General features: G+C 45.8%; 1 protein-coding gene across 2 annotated transcripts in view; it reads right to left on the bottom strand.

The window, feature by feature from the left end:
• Nucleotides 1-677: 677 nt before the first annotated feature.
• The window catches only part of PDE6A (phosphodiesterase 6A), an 86,958-nt gene continuing 66,712 nt past the window's right edge, over nt 678-20,923 (bottom strand). For both annotated transcript variants that reach the window (XM_050793647.1, XM_050793649.1), the window contains 5 exons: nt 11,068-11,131; nt 10,709-10,783; nt 9,149-9,232; nt 5,982-6,129; nt 678-3,830 (listed from right to left, as the gene is read on the bottom strand). In XM_050793647.1, coding sequence (XP_050649604.1) covers nt 3,754-3,830; nt 5,982-6,129; nt 9,149-9,232; nt 10,709-10,783; nt 11,068-11,131 — 448 coding nt within the window. In that variant the 3' untranslated portion in view covers nt 678-3,753. The remainder of the gene's footprint in view (nt 3,831-5,981; nt 6,130-9,148; nt 9,233-10,708; nt 10,784-11,067; nt 11,132-20,923) is intronic.

Genomic DNA, 20,923 nt, shown 5'->3' with positions numbered 1-20,923 from the left:
ATCCTTATTGCGCTCAGTCTCATTTGGTGCTAACCATAGTCCTCTGAGAGAGGCACCGCAAGGATCTTGACCTTTTTTTGACAGATTGGGAAGGCTGGAAGTGGAGCAGAAGGAACCTGCCGAAGGGACTCAGAAACGTGGCAGCAGAGTCAGGACCAGCAACATCAATGCCTACATGTTCCTGAGTGACACTTATTTCTCCTTGCTACTCTGCCATGTAACCACCACATGTGACATTCTTAGGACAGGCCTCTGCTTAGAGACCACTGCTCTCAGAGTGTGCATTGCAGCAGAGCAGAACATCTAGTTTGGGAGTTTAAAGATGCAAGTTCCAGACCCAGCTCTCTATTGACATCATGACCTGCAAATAGGAGCAGGGCTTATGCGTCAGGGGCCCAGATTGATCTGCTCTGGAGGCCACCAGGATGTGGATGCCCTGTACACTGTGTTCTCTGTGACCTTGGGCATCTCCTGGAGGGAAGCCAGGGAACTGTACTAGGAACTTGGCCCAGCCCCATCTCTCACTGGCCTTCAATTTCCTTGTGTGTCTAAAAAGAGAGATTACAGTAGATCAGTGGTTTACAGTTTGGGAAAACCATGTGCCTCCCTCTCCTCAAAGCAACTGTTTTAATATATTAGTTTCTGCATAACATTCAGTGTGGAAGGAAGAAAAGTTCTAGAGCTAATGTCCATTTATTAGAATGAGACAGGAATGTGTTACATGCGGCCACAAAGAAACAAACAGATAAATACAGGATGTGGGGAAACTGACTCAATTTCTGCAAGTTGGTGGCAATGGAAAAAAGGAAGGAGCACTTCATAGATTAAAAGAGACTTCAGAAACTTAACCATAGCTATGTGAGGTGATGGATCTATTAATTAGCTTAATTATGGCAATCATTTCACAATGTATATCAAAACATCGCAGTGTGTACCTCAAATATGTATAAGTTTTATTTGCTAACTATACCTCCATAAAGCTGATGGGGGAGAACAACAGAGAATTTAAAAAATGAGGATTTGGACAAGCATAACAGAAACTGACTTGCAAATTTTTAGCATGTTATTGTCATTTTCAAATTCTGGTTTATTTGTGCTGTTTTCAACATCAGTTACTATGGTGCGAATGCTGATCAGGCCAGTGGCATTCTGCTAGGTATTGCAGACTTGCCAGAACATACTTAGATTTGGTTTAAAAGAAATAAGTCCTGACCAGGTGCAGTGGCTCACGCCTATAATCCCAACACTTTGGGAGGCTGAGGCAAGAGGATTGCTTGAGGTCAGGAGTTTGAGGCCAGCCTGGGCAACAGAATGAGACCCCATGTCGACAAAAATAGGTTTTAAAAAATTAGCAGGGCGGCGTAAACCCGGGAGGCGAAGCTTGTGGTGAGCTGAGATTCGGCCACTGCACTCCAGCCTGGGCGACAGAGCAAGACTCTGTCTCAAAAAAAAAAAAAAAAAAATTAGCAGGGCATGGTGGTACATGCCTGTGGTCGCCACTGCTTGGTAAGCTAAGATGGGAGGATTGCTTGAGCCCAGGCGGTTGGGGCTCCAGTGAGCTATGATCATACCACTGCACTCCAGCCTGGGCGATAGAGTGAGACCTCGTCATGAAAGACAGAGAGAGAGAGAAATTTAGTTTAGTTTAGTTTAGTTTAGTTTAGTTTTGTTTTGTTTTGTTTTGTTTAGTTTGAGACAGAGTCTTGCTCTTGTCACCCAGGCTGGAGTGCAATGGCGTGATCTCAGCTCACTGCAGCCTCTGCCTCCCCGGTGCAAGCGATTCTCCTGCCTCAGCCTCCTGAGTAGCTGGGATTACAGGCTCGCATCACCACACCTAGCTAATTTTTGTATTTTTAGCAGAGATGGGGTTTCACCATGTTGGCCAGGCTGGTCTTGAACTCCTGACTTCAGGTGATCCACCCGCCTTGGCCTCCCAAAGTGCTAGAATTACAGGTGTGAGCCACCGCGCCCGGCCCGCATATATCTTTTTAAACCAACAGAATGCCTGTTAACTTAAGAAATAGAAGTTCTGAAATTGAGAATAATTTGTCTTAATTTATACTCTGTGAAATCAATGAAAAATCCAAGAATAAAAAGTACATCTTTTTTCTAAAAACCAACAAAAAGAAAACTAAATTCAATGTGTGAAATTGTTTGGATCAGATTCAGGCAAGCCAGCCACTAAAAACATTCATGAGAATGAAGGAAGGTTGATTAAGGGCTGGCATCACAAGTTGGGTGTCCCAGAAAACAGACTCTAAAATGGACTTAGTCTGCAGGATGCTTATTAAGCAGTGCCCTGGGAACCGATGCTTGGGGAAGGGAAGGAGATAGGAGTGGGCAGAAGGAGAAGTCGAGTTGTGATGTGAGCCCAGCGACAGCCTTAGTGGACCCCACGAGGAGTCCTGGAGCTGGAACAGCCCTGCACAATTATCCTGTGCTCAGCCAAGATGGCCAGGCCTCTCCACTTGGCATGGGTCAGTCATTGGGTGTAGGCCACCCTGGCAAAGGCTGCAGTAACCCCTGATGGGGCTGATACTGAGGGTGGTCTGTCAACAGCACTCAAAGCTGGTGGGGTCCCAAGTCCTTTGCTGAAGCTTGGGGTCTGTGCAGCCCATCAAAGCATACATCACAGCTGGGTATTAGGCAGGCATCGGTTGCATGGGCCAGTGATGCGGCTATGTTAGAAAACATCCTTATTTCTTTAAAGATGACTTAGTAGAGGTGTGAAATGATAAGTTTGGGATTTGCCTTTTTTTTTTTTTTTTTTTTGAGTCAGAGTCTCGCTCGGTCACCCAAGCTGGAGTGCAGTAGCATGATCGCAGCTCACTGCAACCTCCGCCTTCTGGGCTCACGGGATCTTCTCACCTCTGCCTCCTGAGTAGCTGAGACTACAAGTGAGCGCCACCACACCTGGCTAATTTTTGTATTTTTTGTAGAGACAGGGTTTTGCCATTTTACCCAGGCTGGTCTCAAACTCCTGGGCTCACGCAATCTGCCTGCCTCAGCCTCCTGAAGTGCTGGGATTACAGGTGCGAGCCACCACGCCTAGCCAGGATTTGCCATTAAACACTTCAGGTAAGAAAAAAAATTGAAAAGGAAACATAAAAAGGACAGATGAAATACATGTAGCAAAATCTTGATACTGGAATCTGGGTGATGGGTATGTGGGGATTCAATGTACAATTCTCTACTTTTGAAAATGCTTGAGAATTTTTACAATACATTAAATGAAAGTATAAGAACAAAAATGATCCTAAGCAAGCCAGTGCATCTGGCATTAATTAAATGTTTAATTAATGTCTATGAAAGCTAGAATACTGGTTTTAGCTCAATAGGCAGTTCTCAAGACTAAAAGAATGTTTAAAAACCACTGGATAAGGTATAAGCCAAGCTTGTTCAACCCATGGCCTGTGGGCCACAGGCGGCCCAGGATGGCTTTCAGTGCAGCCCAACACAAATTCATAAACTTTCTTCAAACGTTATAAGATTTTTTGTGTGTGTGATTTTTTTTTTTTTAAATTTCAGCAGCTATCATTAGTGTTAGTGTATTTTATGCACAACCCAAGACAATTCTTCTCCCAATGTGGCCCAGGGAAGCCAAAAGATTGAACACTCCTGGAAGCGAAATTCTGTATCAGTTTTGAAATCCTATGACTCTTTGACTTCTCAGGGTGGGTGGTCTTCCACTGGCTTGAGTCACGTCTTCCCAGGAAAGGGTGGTGCCGTCCGGCCAGCAGATCCTCGGTGGTGTTACTGGATGCAGCAGGACTTGGATGTAGTTGCACCCCCTGGGCTGGGGTTTCCCCCCAGCTGATTTCCTGCGGCTGCTGCAATGAAACAGGAAAAAGAACACACCAGGTGACAAGAGGCTGCCGTGGGCTTCCCCTTTGACCTAATTTGGACCAAGAGTTGCAAACTCAAAAGCTTTCAGCGACCAACAGATGCAGAAGGCAAACCAGGTGTGAGGAGAATCACAGAAACTGAGAACTTTTCTCTAAGAAAAATAGCAGCACGAGGATGATGACAAGTGAGAACCAGTACTTGGCACGAGCATCTGGGAGACCTGGGGAGTGGTGAACACTGACAAACTAGAGACAACCTCTGTCTCATCCAAAGGGGGCAATTGTCACTCAGGTTCAGCCAATTGTTGTCATGTAAAAATGATAGACTGGTGTGGCCAGATCTTACCCTTTTACTCTTTTAGAAAGAAAAACTGAGCCAGGCACAGTGGCTCACGCCTGTAATCCCAAGACTTCAGGAGGCTAAGGCAGGAGAATCACTTGAGCCCAGGAGTTGGAGGTCAACCTGGGCAACATAGCAAGACCTGGTTTCTACGAAAAAAAAAAAAAAAAAAAAAAAATTGGCCGGGCATGGTTGCATACACCTGAAGTCCCAGCTGCTAGGGAAGCTGAGGTGGGAGGATCACTTGAGGCCAGGAATTTGAGGCTGCAGTGAACTATGATCACACCACTGCACTCTAGCCTGGGCAACAAAGCAAGACTCTATCTCCAAAAAAGAAAAAAGGAAAGGCTGTAAATCTGGATTTTTTTAATCTTAAATATTCCAATTTTAAAATGTGGCCAAAAAAATCACATTTAAAAAAATGTTGCTACTGATTCTCTAGCTATAAGGAAAAAAAGAAGGAGAAAAAAATGTAAGCCAAATCTGTATTTTTTTATCTGAAGGCCACAAATTTGCACTGACCTACTACTTGCCCAAAAGACAATTTGTACAAATTAGAAAAATGCACTTATTTCCCAGGATATCTCACTGCCATTTTTCTGGAAAATCAAAATAGCTATACACATCTGTGATGTACAGGATGCTCCCTGGAGTTGTGCACAGCATAAACTGCAAAACTCTAAGTGGCCCCTACGTTTGCAGCTGCCCATTTAGAATCAACCCACACTGCTCAGAGCAGAGCTGAGGCCCTGATATTTTCCATGTGTAAGAGCCATGGGTGAAGAGGGATGGGTGTGCGAAGGAGGCAGTCAGGGTGAGGCAGGGACGAGATGCCATGTCCTGTGAGGAAACAGATCACACAACCAGTAAAAGAAATGACTTGGGGGAGGGGCAGTGCTGTCAGTAGTAAAGAGTTAGAACAAACAAATCCCATTTGATTCTGAAGGCAGAACCATGACCGCTAAGTGGAAGCTTCAACAAGGAGAACAATTTGAGTTCAAGGTAGACCTTTCTAATAGTGGTACTGAATAAGGATGTCATATAAGGTAGTGAGGCCTCTGTCACTGGTGGTATGCAAGCATAAACTCATGATGGTACAGATAGGACTCAAACATCAGACAGAAGGCTGGAAATAGGGCCTCAAATTCCTTCCAAGGCCGGACGCAGTGGCTCATGCCTGTAATCCCATCACTTTGGGACGCCGAGGCAGGTGGATCACCTGAGGTCAGGAGTTTAAGACCAGCCTGGCCAATATGGTGAAACCCCATCTCTACTAAAAATACAGAAATTAGCCAGGCGTGGTGCTGGGTGCCTGTAATCCCAGCTACTCACGAAGCTGAGGCGGAAAAATTCCTTGAACCTGGGAGGTGGAGGTTGCAGTGAGTGGAGATTGTGCCACTGCTCTCCAGCCTGGGCGACAGAGTGAGACTCCGGCTCAAAAAAAATAAAATAAAAATAAAATTCCTTCCAACCAAGAATTATATATCTTCTCCTTTGCCCCAGGGTAGGGACATAAGTCCACAGCCCAAAAATCAGAGTCTGTGCTATGTTGCTTGAGTGGGCACTTGCTGGGAGGCCTGAAGCTTTCCTCAGCCTCAATCTTGGGGACCAGGCTCTGCCTCTTACTGTGTGACTTGGTCTCTTCCAGCCTCGGTGCTCTCACACACAGAATGGGGACAATACTGGCCATCAGGAGGCCTGAATGAGACTCCGTGTATGAGGCTCTGAGGCCAGAAGCAGACACCGAGTGCCCAGGGAGTGGGTGGTGGGAGTCCCTGCTTCCCGCTTCCACAAACCTGGCTTGGCTGACTGCTGTTTCTGCTTCTCCTCCTCCTGCACCTTCATCTTGGCGTCATACTCGTCAGCAAGCGCCTTCCACTCTTTGCGATTGTTGGTGATCCCGTCCAACATTGGGGTGATCTCCTTGTGGAAACGGGAGAATTCCTGGAAGACAGAGTATGTGCCTCTGGCACAAGAGCCAGGCCCCAGGGTCGGGGCTCAAGCGGGTGGCAATGTCCAACACTGGAATGAGCTGCTTCAGGGTAGCAGGCCTCCCGCCACCACGCTGATGCCGCGGGGCCTCCCGTCACCATGCTGATGCCGCGGGGCCTCCCGTCACCATGCTGATGCCGCGGGGCCTCCCGTCACTATGCTGATACTGCAGGACCTCTGGTCCATACCAGCCTGTGCTCCTCCTGTGGCACCTGTCCTTCAGGATGAAGTGAAAACCCCTAACTCCATGACCCAGTGTCCTCCTGCCCCTGACCATCTTGCATTCTCCAAGCAATCCAAATCTCTTAGTTCCTAGAGTGTGTCCTCCATTCTGTGAGCCTCACACAAGCTGCTCTTTTTTTTTTTTTTTTCTTTCCAAGATAGGGCCTCACTGTTGTCCAGGCTGGAGTGCAATGACACAATCACAGCTCACTGCAGCCTCAAACTCCTGGGCTCAAGCCATCCTCCCACCCCAGCCTGCCAAGTAGCTGGGACTAGAGGCGCCTGCCACCACACACAGGTAATTTTTTATTTTTGTAGACACAGGGTCTCCCTATGTTGCCCAGGCTGGTCTCAAACTCCTGGCCTCAAGTGATCCTCCTGCCTTGGCTTCTCAAAGTGCTGGGATTACAGGCGTGAGCTACCATGCTCAACCCAAGCTGTTCACTTTGCTGGAACACTCTAACCTCCCCTTTTCTTCCTTGCGGCCTCCAATTACATATCACTTTCTCCAAGAAGCCTCTTCTGGCCCCCTAGGTAAATGGAGTCCCCCATTGGAAGCTCCCAAAGCCCTCTCTTACCACACCTTGCTTCCTTGTCATGACTCCCTTTGCTTGTCTCCCTGAAAGGCTGAGAACCTGGAGAGGGCAGGGATATTGGCTGCCTTGTTGCCTGGGGTGGCCCTGGCCTAGCACAAGGTATGGGACACAAGGATACTCAGTAAATACTTTCTGAGTGAAATGGGATGTTGAGAAGATAAATCTTTTTTTTTTTTTTTTTTTTTTTTTTTTTGAGACTGAGTTTCACTCTGTTGATCAGGCTGTAGTTCAGTGGCGCAATCTTGGCTCACTGCACCCTCTGCCTCCTGGGTTCAAGTGATTCTCCTGCCTCAGCCTCCCAAGTAGCTGGGATTACAGGCATGCGCTACCACACCCAGCTAATTTTTTTTTTTTTTTTTTTTGGTATTTAGTAGAGATGGGGTTTCACCATGTTGGTCAGGCTGGTCTTGAACTCCTGACCTCAAATGATCCCCCTGCCTTGGCCTCCCAAAGTGCTGGGATTATAGGCATGAGCCACCGAGAAGATGATTCTTAAAGGCTCTTACAGCTCTTTGAGCACGGCACATTACAGTTTATGAAGCCATTTATCTCCTCTGGTCCTCAAATTCCTGTGAGGTAGGAAAATAACATTCATCACTTCTACATCTTCAGGTAAGGAAATTGAGATGCAGATTGATGGAGTGGATTTGCCCAATGTAAGAACAGCAAATCCAGGGCCCACTGCGAAATACCAGCCAGAGCCAACTGTTCGGAGATGCCTGGGTTCTGGTCCAGGCTCTGCCACAAACTATGTGACCTTGGGTGGGTCACTACCAGAGCTCACCTTCAGCCATGAAATCAGGATAGTAATAATACCTACCCCACAGTGTGATTTTGATAACGTACATAAAGCACTTAGCTCCGTCTCCCTTATTTAATAATATTCCTGATGATTAAAACTCATTCCCTCAGCCGGGCACCATGGCTCACACCTGTAATCCCAGCACTTTGGGAGGCTGAGGTGGGTGGATTGCTTGAGGCCAGGAGTTTGAGACCGGCCTGGCCAACAAGGCAAAACCCCGTCTCTACTAAAAATACAAAAATTAGCCGGGTGTGGTGGCACGTGCCTGTAGTCCCAGCTGCTTGGGAGGCTGAGGCAGGAGAATTGCTTGAACCCAGGAGGTAGAGGTTGCAGTGAGGTAGAGATTGCAGTGAGTGAGACCACTGCACTCCAACCTAGGTGACAGAGTGAGACTCTGTCTCAAAAAAAAAAAAAAAAAATTAGCTGGATGTGGTGGTGTGCACCTGTGGTCCCAGCTACTCAGAAGACTGAGGTGGGAGGATCATTTGGGCCTGGGAGGTCAAGGCTGCTGTAAGCCATGATGGTGCCACTGCACTCCAGCCTGGGTGACAGAGGGAGACCCTGTCTCAAAAACAAAAAAACAAAAACAAAAAAAAAAAAAAAAACGCCAGCAAAAAACACATGTCCTCAATGAAAAAAAAGAAATATTACTGATGATGGTGGCAAGCACCAGCCACTGTGCCCTGTGGGTTAGAGCACCCCAGTTATTCTGAGTTATATCTCAGATGCTCTTGTTGCCTTTTAGAAAATTTGACTTCTTCCTAGCAGAAGGGCTGCACTCACACAGCATAAAGAGATCTGGACTAAATCCTGCCTTATGGCTGAGTCCAGTGACACTGGCACTGTCATTTTGCATCTCTGACTTCTGTCTTCTCATGTGTAACATGGCCAAAATAAAAATTAAAAGTGAGAGGTGGATGGTGGCACAGATAACAGAAAGTTGGGAGCAGTGGGTTTCTCAAGGAGACTAACGTTGAACAAGAGCTCAAAGAGAAAATCCAGATTATCTTTTCACAATTACTTTTGGCCTATAATGTTTCCACCAGCTAGGGAGGTTAGAAGGACATATGTCTGCTGTGTTTCCCCTTCCTCTCTCTGAATCTATGCTTAGTCATTTGCCCCACAGCTATGTATTAAGCAACTAGGATGTGCCCCAGGCTGGAGTCTAGAGCTGCAATCACATAAGATCCACAGAGCTGTCCTGAGAATCAAATGCCCCATTAGAGATGAGAAGCGCTTTGTAAAGTATCACCCACTGGTCACCTGCTAGGGCTTATTATTCCCGATGTTGTCTGGAAATCCCAGGTTTATCAAATACATGTTTTTGAGTGTGAGGAAGCCAAGGGCCTACCTTGTAGACGAAGGTGCAAACAAAGTCAATGAAGCCGACTTGAAGCTTAGGGAGTTCATCTGCTTTGTTTCTGTCCATCATGGGCTGTCATAGGGGAGAAAGAGTTAACTGCACTGGACAGTAAGAGAAACCCACCCTATCTATGAAGCATTCTTACTAAAATCAAACTGTAAACTCATCATGTTTCCCGACCTGATGAGCATTTTGCAGGAGATAGGAGAATAGAGAAACATGTTAAAGAACACCATGAGGGTGCAATCACCGAAATCCAGAATGTGGGAAACTGCACAAAAACAAGACCCACTGTCTTCAGCAAATAAACGGCATACCAGAAAAAGGCCAGAGGGTGGGAGGGGTGGCAGGGCCTGCTACAGATTAAAAGAGACTTAAGAGACATTAAAACCAGAGGCAGTATGCTCCTTGATTAGATCCTGATCTGAACAAATCAACTGAACTCTGTTTCTTAATCAAGAAAAATGAACAGAAATTGGGGATTAGATGATACTGAGTATATGAATTTTGTGATTGTTAATGGTATTGTGGTTGTGTTTATGGTTTGTCCATATTACACTCCTGTCTCATAGAGATATGTGCCAAAGTATTTATGGAAGAGATTATAGAGTCTGAGATTTACTTTAAAATACTGCAACCAAAAGCAAAAAATGCACTGGATGGAATAGATACAACAAGAATGGCAGACTGCTACAAATTGTTGGCTGTGGCTGATGGGCACTAGAATTCACTGACTATTCTCATTATATTTGAAAATATTACAGAGAGAGAGAGAGAGAGAGAGAGAGAACGACAAAGCCCATGGGGCCCTTCACGTGTTCCTTCACGACAGGACCTGCTCCTCCCAGCCTTCCACTCTCCCTCAGCTCCTGCCTAAGCCTGCCGTGGTGGCCCCTGCATCCTTAGCACACTCTCACAGGTTTAGCCTATCCAGATGTCAATGGTTTGTCCCCAAAATGTCTCTCTCTTTAACCCATCCTTTGCAAACCCTGCTCTGCTTCCCAGCTTTGCCTTCAGGGACTTCAGGGAAACTTTGGTTGCTCTTCCCGTCTCCCCATCTCTCCATCTCCATGGAAAGCTGGCTGACTGTCTCAGCCAAGTTAACTTTCAGTGTTGATAGGTGCACAGCTTGCTCACTCTGTGCTGTTAGATTAGGGTCAGGGGAGGCGGATGGACTTCTAGACCTGTGGAATTGAAAGGGCAATCTAAGTGTTGGAGTCCGCTTGCCAAGCTCTGCAGTTGAGTGAGCTAAGGACACATTTCTCAAACTTTAGGAGGGCTTACTAGTTAGAGCACTCATTGCAGAGCCCCACCCGCAGAGCTTCTGGTTGGGTACACCTAGGGTGAGGCTTGTGAATATACATCCCTAACATGTTCTCAAGCAATGAGGTTGACAGTGGCCTGGAGACCACATTTTGAGAACCACTGCATTAGGAAAAGGTCATCTTTGTGGTAAAGTCACACATCTCTCCATCATGGCAAGGTCACATCTAGGTCAGGATGGAGCACACACGCCTAACATCAGGCTGACATCCGCTATCTACTCACAATGGGATTCTGTTGCAGTACGGTGCGCTCCAGGTCACCTTGTTCCCAGAATTCGGCAGCCACCAGCAGAGCTACCTGCAACAGACAGACCCTCACACACGCAGAGTCAAAGCCCCAGCCCAATCCCCTACCCCTGCTCCCACCCCACTTGCAATTCCAACTCAACCAAAAGGTTAAACCCTGCCACCCTCGCTTTGCTGTCATCACTGGAGAGACGTAAAGTGATTCCCATGTCTTGGTAAGGGAGGATGGAACACAGGTGAGCTGGTTCTGGAGCTGGGCTGAGAGAGCCCAAGCCTCATGACCTGCTGCTCCCAGTACTGGGATGCCCCTCCTCTCGGGTCAACAGGAGTTCATACCTGGCTCTGCACCTCCCAGGGTTTGGTGATGGCTGAGAGATCACAGGCGGTCATCATCATGGCCCTGGGCACACAAGACACCCTCTATCAGTCCGGGGCCATTTAAGACTTCATGTACTGGTTAATTCCATCTCTCTCACCTTTCTCCACCCCCACTAGTAGGTGACTTTGTCTCGTTGTGAGGAAAGGGCTCACACCCATTGCATCTAGGGATTGGGCTTTGAAATCAGACAGCGTTAGATCCTGCCTCTGTCAGTGATCAGAGATTGGACACTGGGCAACTACCCCCACCTCGCTGAGCCTCCATTTCCCTGTCTGTAATGATAATCGCACTTTACTCACAAAACAGGTGTAAGATTAAATGAGATGGTGGATGGAGAAATCTAAGTATTGTGTCTGAACATGGTATGTGCATAAGGAACATGTACTGGGTTTTCTTATGTATCAAGCACTGTTCCAGGGACTGTCCAAACATCAATTTTATTTAAATCTCATCACATCTTCAGAGTCCCTTCAGTCTTGTCTACTGTAGAGAAGTGTTTCTCAACCTTTTTTCTCATCATTGTTCCCTGCCCCAACTGCCAAAGAGCCTTTTTAGATACTTTTTCAGTAATTGCCCCACCAGGAGCTTTTAATACCGCAGATATGCCGTCCATCTGTTTGGAGAACCACAGGCCACTGTAATAGCTAAGATTTGCTCTCCTCCCTCAAGAATCACTTTTTGCTCCATTGGAGGCAATATGCTCCTTTTTTCTATCAGTCAGTTAGCTTTTCTGATTTAGGAGTTTTGTTTAATACTAAGAGATTTCTTTCTCTTCTAGGCCATTTCCTCATCTGGCAGAAACTCTCACACACAAAATTTAAAAGGTAAAAAAAGAAAAAAGAAAATGTATAGTGTAGAGAGAACTGTGAACAGCTGTAGCAAAGAGGCCTTGCATTAAGGAGTGGAAAGGGCCAGGTGCCGTGGCTCACGCCAGTAATCCCAGCCCTTTGGGCAGCTGAGGTGGGCGGATCATTTGTGATCAGGAGTTCGAGACCAGCCTGGCCAACATGGTGAAACCATCTCTACTAAAAATACAAAAATTAGCTGGGCATGGTGCATGCACCTGTGATCTCAGTTACTTGTGAGGCTGAGGCAGGAGAATCGCTTGAACTCGGGAGGCAGAGGTTGCAGTGAGCTGAGATCATGTCACTGCACTCTAGCCTGGGTGATAGATCGAGACTCAATCTAAAAAAAAAGAAAAGGAAGGGGTGTGGGTAGGTAGAAAGGGTTCAAAGGTAAACTCTTAAGGGAGTGTCCCACTCATAGAAAGGCAAGGCAGGTATTATTACATAGGTGGGTACAACAGAAAACAGAAAGGAAGGGGACACAGACAAAGAATTGGAGCAAGAGGAAGGAGCAAGGGGGGTGGATTTGAGAAAACATTTTAAGGCAGGTAATCCTGGTAATCCAGGGCCATATGGCATGGGCCCTAAATTTCACGCCAGGGAGTGCAGACTGTATCCAGTAAGCAATGGGGAGCAGCTGAAGGTCGAAGGCCCAATTGTGACCTCTTCATAGCTGTGCTGCAGGAAGGCAGTTGGCAAGACTTGTAGGATGGAGAAGGAAGAAAAGAGCAGGATGGAGGGGGATGGGTTGCTGCAGTAATTCAACAGGAGGGCAGAAGAGCTGGCCTGCAGCAACGACTGCCTGTGGCAGGGTGAGACCAACGGGCAGGAGCCGGGGAGAGTGAGGGGTGAGAGAAGGCTGGGGCTCTGAACCTAACTTGCTGCTTGGATAATTTTATAATTAATCAGCTGTATGGGGCATATTTTCTATAAGCCGGTCTGTGAGGCTGTAAGAGTTACTCATGAAATATTAACAAGTTTAAATAAAATCTTTAGTTATGGGCCTGGCACAGTGGCTCACACTTGTAATCCTGGCACTTTCAGAGGCTGAGGAAGGAGAATCACTTGAGGCCAGAAGTTCAAGATTAACCTGTGCAAAATAGCGAGACCCTGTCCCTATGAAAAATACACAAATTAGCCAGGCGTGGTGGCATGTGCCCGTAGTCCCAGCACGTTGGGAGGCTGAGGTGAGGGGATCGCTTGAGCCCAGGAGTTTGAGGCCACAGTGAGCTATGATCATGCCACTGCACATTTTAAACTATGTAAACTCTCAAAAATTCAAATAAGTCTTTAAGTAAGCTTTCAGAAGTGCATACATTTCTTAGAGACACCTTTATGCTTTATAATAACCTCAGAATACATGCCCCATGCTTTAATAAGTGCTGTGGACATGTTACAATGTCAGATAGGTTGAGCAAATACATGCTCAGCTATGCATACAAGAGTCACTGGCTGCCTGGTGGCTTCAGGAGGGCACTGGATGCTTACTTCCCTTAGCTGGAGGGATCATGTGAAAAACACTCCCAGTGGTTGCAGAAACACACCTAAGAATTTTATAGACAGAGATTTGCTGTGTGCATGGGATGAAGGAAGGACACCGAGGTGCCAGAAAAGTCAATTCGAGCCCTGTGCCCTAAAGATGAGGCTTCACATTCACTTCAGCACCTCCCCCTTATATGCACTGGGGTCCCGGGTGCTGTGCTGGGCACGGGGGATCCAGAGGGGCCTTCAGGGAGCTCACAGTCACTTAAGGAACACAGGGCAAAAAAAAACCTGTCATCACAATATGCGAAGTAGAATGGCAGAAAAAGGTCCAAGGTGGGGGAAAAAAAAAAAAAGAAGAAAGGAAGGAAGGAAGGAAGGAGAAAGAAAGAGAGAAAGAAAGAAGAAAGGAAGGAAGGAAGGAAGGAAGGAGAAAGAGAGAAAGAAAGAAGAGAATGAAGAAAGAAAAGAAGGAAAGAAGGAAAGAAAGAAAGAAAGAAAGAAAGAAAGAAAGAAAGAAAGAAAGAAAGAAAGAAAGAAAGAAAGAAAGAAAGAGAGAAAGAAAGAAAAAGAAAACAAAAGTAAAGGTGACTAGCTCAGCCCAGGCGCCATATAACAGGTGACAATGGAGCAAAGGCCTTGAGGGGGGTACATAGGAGCCCTCTTTAATGGACAGAATGTTTGTCTCTTCCCAGTCTTTTTTTTTTTTTTTTTTTTGAGACGGAGTCTCGCTCTGTCGCCCAGGCTGGAGTGCAGTGGCTCGATCTCGGCTCACTGCAAGCTCCGCCTCCCGGGTTCACGCCATTCTCCTGCCTCAGCCTCCCGAGTAGCTGGGACTACAGGCGCCCACAACCGCACCCGGCTAATTTTTTGTATTTTTAGTAGAGACGGGGTTTCACCGTGGTCTCGATCTCCTGACCTTGTGATCCGCCCGCCTCGGCCTCCCAAAGCGCTGGGATTACAGGCGTGAGCCACCGCGCCCGGCTCTTCCCAGTCTTATATGTGGAAGCCCTAACCCCTAATATGATGCTATTAGATGACAGGGCCTTTGTGGGGTGATGAGGTTTAGATGAGTTCATAAGGGTGCAGCCCCCATCATGGGGTCATGGCCTTCATCACCATGGAAGAACACACAGGGAAAGCGGCCTCTGCAAGCCAGGAAGAGGCTGGGCTCACATGGTCTGTGCTCTCAGAGATCTTGCAGATGTGCTGGAGAATTGCACAGTTATCCCACACATGCAGGTTAACACGTAAACAAACGACTGCTCTGAAGGAAAGGACTTTCATTCTTGGAGATAATATGAGAAAGAGAAGCTCACCAAGGTCTGGGAGGTCAGGGAGGACTTCCCTGAGAGAGCGCCCCTCCAGCTGATAACTGTAGGATGTGTAACCATTTACTTGCTAAAGAAGGGAGTGGGAGAAACACATTCCAGGCAGAAGGACATCTAGTGTGCAGGCCCTGGTAGAAGGAAGCCTGGCGCAAAGAGCTTAAAGGTAGGGGGAGCTCAGGGAGCAGGTGGGAGACCTGGTAAGAGAAGTTCCACAGAGCAGCAGGGGCAGCCTACACAGAGCCCAGGCACCGTGGCAAGGGGATGGTCTTCATGCTATGAGCAACAGGAAAAGTGACGGGAGTTAGAACAGAAGGGTGACATGGTCACATTTGTATTTCACAGAAATCGCTGTGGCTTCAGTGTAGGAGGGACAGGAGCATACACAGGGAACCCAGTTAGGAAGCCACTGCAGGATCTGGGCAAGAGATGGAGATGGCAATAAAGAGAAGTGTCCAGACAGATATGGCACTTAGGAAGTCAACTCAGCAGCATTTGGGGACAGATTAGACATGCAAAGTGAGGAAGAGAGATGTGTCAGGATGGAATAGAATAAAGGGCAACATGATTATAATGCAGAAAGAAGCAAGAGTACGCCACAAAAATATTGTGTGCTCAGAAATGTGAACCTTATGCTCTCAGTAGACGAATTGTCAAGAGGAGGGGATAGAGTTCAATAGGACAACAGTGCAAAATTCCATGCAGGGCTTTGGAATCAGACAGAGCTGAATTAGACCTTCCATCTTCTCCTCACTTGCTGTGTCCAGGGCAAGCGACTTCATGTCTTTGAGTCCCGGTCTGTTCATTTGTAAAATGAGATATTCATATTAAGTTGGATCCTATGAAATTCTGATTTTGTTAGTCCAAATCAGTTAAAATTCAGCAATTTCCTATGGGTCAATGTAATATATCCTTTCTGAGACTAACTGTGATGATCACATAAGATGCTTTTGTAAATGCACCCAGTGTTGTCATCTTCATTATCAGCACCTGCATTCATCTCATTCCTGTTCTGGCTCACCCTCGTGTGTAGAGCTCTTAAAAGCAAGCTGAGCTCTTATCCACCTGGACCATCCCCAAGGCAAATGTTTCTTCCTGAAACATTTGGCTCCTTGGCTGTGAGTTTCAGTGGCTGTTCTTCCTGACTCCTGGCCAACTTTCAGGAAACGCATTCCAGCCTTCCTCTTAGCCAGCCCTTTCAGGACACTTACTCAGACCCTCCCTGGAATTACATCTATCTGGAGGGTACGGCAGGAGATCCTGCTGGGGAAAGTCTTGGAGGAGCCTAAGAAAGTGGTAGGTGTGCAGGCAAGGGCTGGTGTGGCTGAGTCCAAGGCCTTGTTGCTCCACAAATGCCCGTGTGACACCAGCTAAGTCGCGTTGTCTCTCTGGGCCTCACTTTCCTCATTGGTAAAACACTAGACCAGGAATTGGCAAACTCTTTCTGTAAAGAGCCAGACAGTAAATATTTGAGGTTTTACAGCCCACATAGTCCCTATTGCAAAGACTGAGCTCTACCACTGCGATGTGAGAGCAGCCATAGATAATAGCATGGATAAGCAGAGTCAGCTCGTCCATTCAGCAGAGCACTGAGGGCCCATGATATTCTCCAGAGCCCATGAAAATATTTTAATTTCTTTCAAGATCAGCAGGAAAAAAAGGACACAATAGGACTGAATATGTAAGAATGAATTCAGCCTGGATTATATTTGTCTTCATACCAACACAATCATAAAATATAATTTGTATTTACTTATTTACTTTTATGGAGGAAGGAGGCACAAAGACAAAAGTGCCTAGGACTCATGAAAGTCAGAATGTGGCCATCTGTAAAAGAATACAGTTTTATTTACAGAGACTGGAATTTGAATGTCTTATGATTTTCATTTGTCATGAGATACTCTTTTTTTTTTTTTTTCCTTTTTGAGACAAGAGTCTCACTCTGTTCCTCAGGCTGGAGTGCAGTGGCACGATTTAGGCTCACTACAACCTCTACCTCTGGAGTTCAAACGATTCTCCTGCCTCAGCCTCCTGAGTAGCTGAGATTACAGGTGTGTGTCACCACACCCAGCTAATTTTAGTATTTTCACTAGAAACAGGTTTCATCATATTGACTAGGTTGGTCTCAAACTCCTGGCCTCAAGTGATCCGCCTGCCTTGGCCTCCCAAAGTGCTGAGATTACAGATGTGAGCCACCACGCCTGACCATGAAATATTATTCTGTTGATTTTTTCCCCCAACCGTTTATAAATATAATAGCCATTCTTAGCTCACAAGCCGTGCACAAACACCGCAGTACCAGAGGATCTGTGAGCCTTTCCAACTCATGGTTTGGTCAGACTGTCAGAAGCAAAATCTGGAGTTAAGCGGAAATGTCAAGAGTTTGATGAAGAAAAGGAAGTCACGCCCTCGCTCTAGAGTTTCTATAACATCTTGGCCCTAGAGTAAAATTACTGAAGTAGTCCTAGCTACTCAGGAGGCTGAGGCAGGAGAATCACTTGAGCCTGGGAGGTTGAGGCTACAGTGCGCTATGATCGTGCCACTGCACTCCAGTCTGAGCAACAGAGAAAGACCCTGTCTCAAAAAAAAAAAAAAAAAAAAAAGTCAAAGTCAATTGGTGTGGGCCTCCAACCACAGGAAGCCCGTGGACATAAGCACTCCAAGATAATCAAAACACACGAAGGGAGTATTAGGATTTTCCTCACAACAACCAATCCTGACACCAATTGACTGTCTTACAATTCATTTCAACTCTGATACTAAATTCCTATAGTTAGCATCAGACCCGACAAGTTTAAGGGTTCAGCCCCACAAGACTGCCTCACTTCAGAGGCCAGCCACAAGTATGGGGTCCCCAAGTTACCTACCCTTCTGTCTGACCTGGCAACAAAGTTGAAATGTGTCCCTGCGTTGAGGTTCAGTAATTTGCTAGATGAGCTCACAAATCTCAGGGAAACACTTTACTGACATTTTCTGGTTTATTGTAAAGGATGCATCTCAGAAATAGCCAAATGAATGTGATGGATAGAGGAAGTTATGGGAGGGGGAATGCATGCCAGCCCCCCATCACCTCGAAGTATTTACCAAACCAGAAGCTCTCTAAACACTGCTGTTTAGAGGTTTTTATGGCGTTTTTTGTTTTGTTTTGTTTTTGTGTCTGTGTGTGTTTTTTGTTTTTTCTTGTTTTTAATCACAGAAGTATGATTGATTAAATCATTATCCACTGGCAATTAATCTCCAGCCTCTTCCCTTCCTGGAGGTTGGGGATGGGGCTGAAAGTTCCAAGCTTTAAATGAAGGTTTGATCTTTCTGGTGACCAGCCCCCAGCCTGAAGCTGTCTAGGGTCCTGCCAAGAGTCATCCCATCAGAACAAAAGACACTCTTATCACTCAGGAAATTCCAAGGGTTTTAGGATCTCTGTCAGGAACCAGGAACAAAGGCCAAATGTGTATGTCTTCTTATACCACAGGAAGCACCGAACACCACTACCTACTGCACTACATTCCACATACTCCAGCTCAGCCCCCATCATGGTCCACAAAGCAGGCACTGCCATGATCCTCCTTAAGCAGATGAGGAAACTGAGGTGAGGGAGTAAGTCACCTGCTCAAGGCCACACCACCAATAAGTGAAAGAGCTGAGACTTGAACCCAGGCTGTCTGATACCAAAGCCCCAAGTGTGCAACAGCTACATGCTACTCAGGTGTGAAGAAGTTCTAATTATATACCTAAGCAATGGGCCCCGAGATGGCTTTATAGCAAACAGCTTGGGCCAATTTTTGCGCAGGGGATATTTGGCAATGTCTGGAGACATTTTTGATTGTCACACCTGGGGAGGGGTGGGGGTGCTCCTGATGTCTAGTCCTGTGCATCCCACAAGGTGCAGGATAGTTCCAGAACAGGGTTGCCAGCCCCAAATGTCAACAGGGCTAAGATTGAGAAATGCTGCATTACAGGTCTCCCAACGTTTTTTGTTAAATCCCTACCTAAAGAATTTTGAAAAGTGCTACCTTCTTACACATTTTTAAGTTGACATCTTAAGCTATTACATCATAAGTTTGATATTTTCAAAGGATCTAATTTATAGTACATTACACATACTGACTTTTTTTTTTTTTTTTGAGACAGGATCTCACTGTGTTGCCTAGGCTGGAGTACAGTGGCACCATCAGGGCTCACCGCAGCCTCAACCTCTCGGGCTCCAGCAATCCTTCCATCTCAGCCTCCCAAGTAGTTGGGACCGCAGGTGCGTGCCATCATACTCAGGGAAATTTTTATTTTTTATAGAGACAAGGTCTCGCTATGTTGCCGAGGCTGGCCTCAAACCCCTGAACTCAAGCCATCCTCCCGCCTCAGCTTTGCAAAGTGCTGGGATTACACATGTGGCCACTGTGCCCGGCCATACTGACTTTTTAAAATAAATTTGTTACGTCATTTTTTACCCATGATAAAAGCACATAAGCAAGCTTTTCTTTTAAGAGTCTAGAGTTTTACATCTTTCCTTGTCTCTGTAAACCTCTATTTCCACTTGACTTCTCCATAGAATGTTATCCTAATATTGTGGGTATATGTGTACATGTATATGCATATGTGTTTCTGTATATGTGTGTGTGTGTATACTACATATATGCTTGAAAGTCTTTCATTGATCAATTTTCATAATTACCTGCAACCAATTATATCCATTTATTTAAATTATATAATTAAAATTTTTTCTTTAACAATAAGCCTCTAAGTGTTGAAAAATTTTCTTTTGGATTAAGTTATTAGTACACAATTAAATAACAAAATATACTACTATTTTTACAAATAACGATTAAACACTCAAAATATCTTTTTTTGAATTCATCTATTAACAAGATAGGATGGGATTTTTTAAAAAGTATTGGTTAATGAATGAATATTTCTTGTTACTAGACTGAAGTAGGATTCAGCATTTTTTTGCCCATTTTTCCTCTTTTTTTTTTTTTTTTTTAACCAGAGTCTCTCTCTGTTGCCCAGGCTGGAGGGCAGTGCAGTGGCATGATCATAGCTAGCTGTAGTCTGAAACTCCTGGGCTCAAGTGATCCTCCCACGTCAGTCTCCCAAGTAGCATGCACCACCATACCTGGATAATCTAAATTTTCCAAGACAGAGTCTTACTCTGTCGCCCAGGCTGGAGTGTGGTGGTTGCATATCGGCTCACTGCAACTTCCGCCTCCCAGGTTCAAGTGATTCTCGTGCCTCAGCTTCCAGAGTAGCTGGGATTACAGGTGCAAGTCACCATGCCTGGCTAATTGTTTTTTTGTATTTTAATAGAGATGGGGTTTCACCATGTTCCCCAGGCTGGTCTTGAACTTCTGAGCTCAGGCAATCTGCCCGTCTCAGCCTCCCTAACATGCCCAGTTCCTATTTTTAAATTTAAATAAGCATGTTATAATACATCCAACTTATCTTTTATTTTTAATTCTAAGAAAGGTAAAGGTACATGGAGGGTATGTAGGTAGACTAGACAGACAGATAGATAGATGATGATAGATGATAGATAGATAGATAGATGATAGATAGATAGACAGACAGACAGATGATAGATAGATAGATAGATAGATCATATGATTCTGTTGAGAGACTATGACCAAATAAAAAAGAAAGAAAAAAAATTGTAAAGACAGATGATAGAAAGAAGACAGTGGTGTGGATTAAATCAGTTGCTGCCATCTTCAGTACTTATTGCTGATGTGCCTTTGCCCTAGTGTCATGGTCCCTGAACAGTAATACATTCTCTGAAAGAAGTAAGATGTTTAAATGAAAAATCCCTCACCTGCTGCCCCCCTGTACAATCCCACCCACTGGCTGGGAATGGGGGTGGGGTTCAGGGGGAGTGCCTGGCAATTAAAGTTGTAAAAACTCTTGAACAGATAGTCTGGGTCCAGTGGTTCATGCCTGTAATTCCAGCACTTTGGGAGGCTGAGGTGTAAGAATGGCTTGAACCCAGGAGTTTAAGATCAGCCTGGGCAACAGAGTGAGACCTTTATTCATCTCTACAAAAATTTAAAAAAGAGTCTCGCTCTGTCACCCAGGCTGGAGTGCAGTGGTGCGATCTTAGCTCACTGCAACCTCTGCCTCCCAGGTTCAAACAATTCTCCTGCCACAGCCTCCTGAGTAGCTGGGATTACAGG

This window comes from Macaca thibetana, chromosome 6 (genome assembly GCF_024542745.1).
Source record: "Macaca thibetana thibetana isolate TM-01 chromosome 6, ASM2454274v1, whole genome shotgun sequence".
Classification (NCBI taxonomy): domain Eukaryota; kingdom Metazoa; phylum Chordata; class Mammalia; order Primates; family Cercopithecidae; genus Macaca; species Macaca thibetana.
The sequence above is the reverse complement of the archived record's forward strand: the minus strand, read 5'-3'. Positions and strand labels throughout refer to the sequence as shown.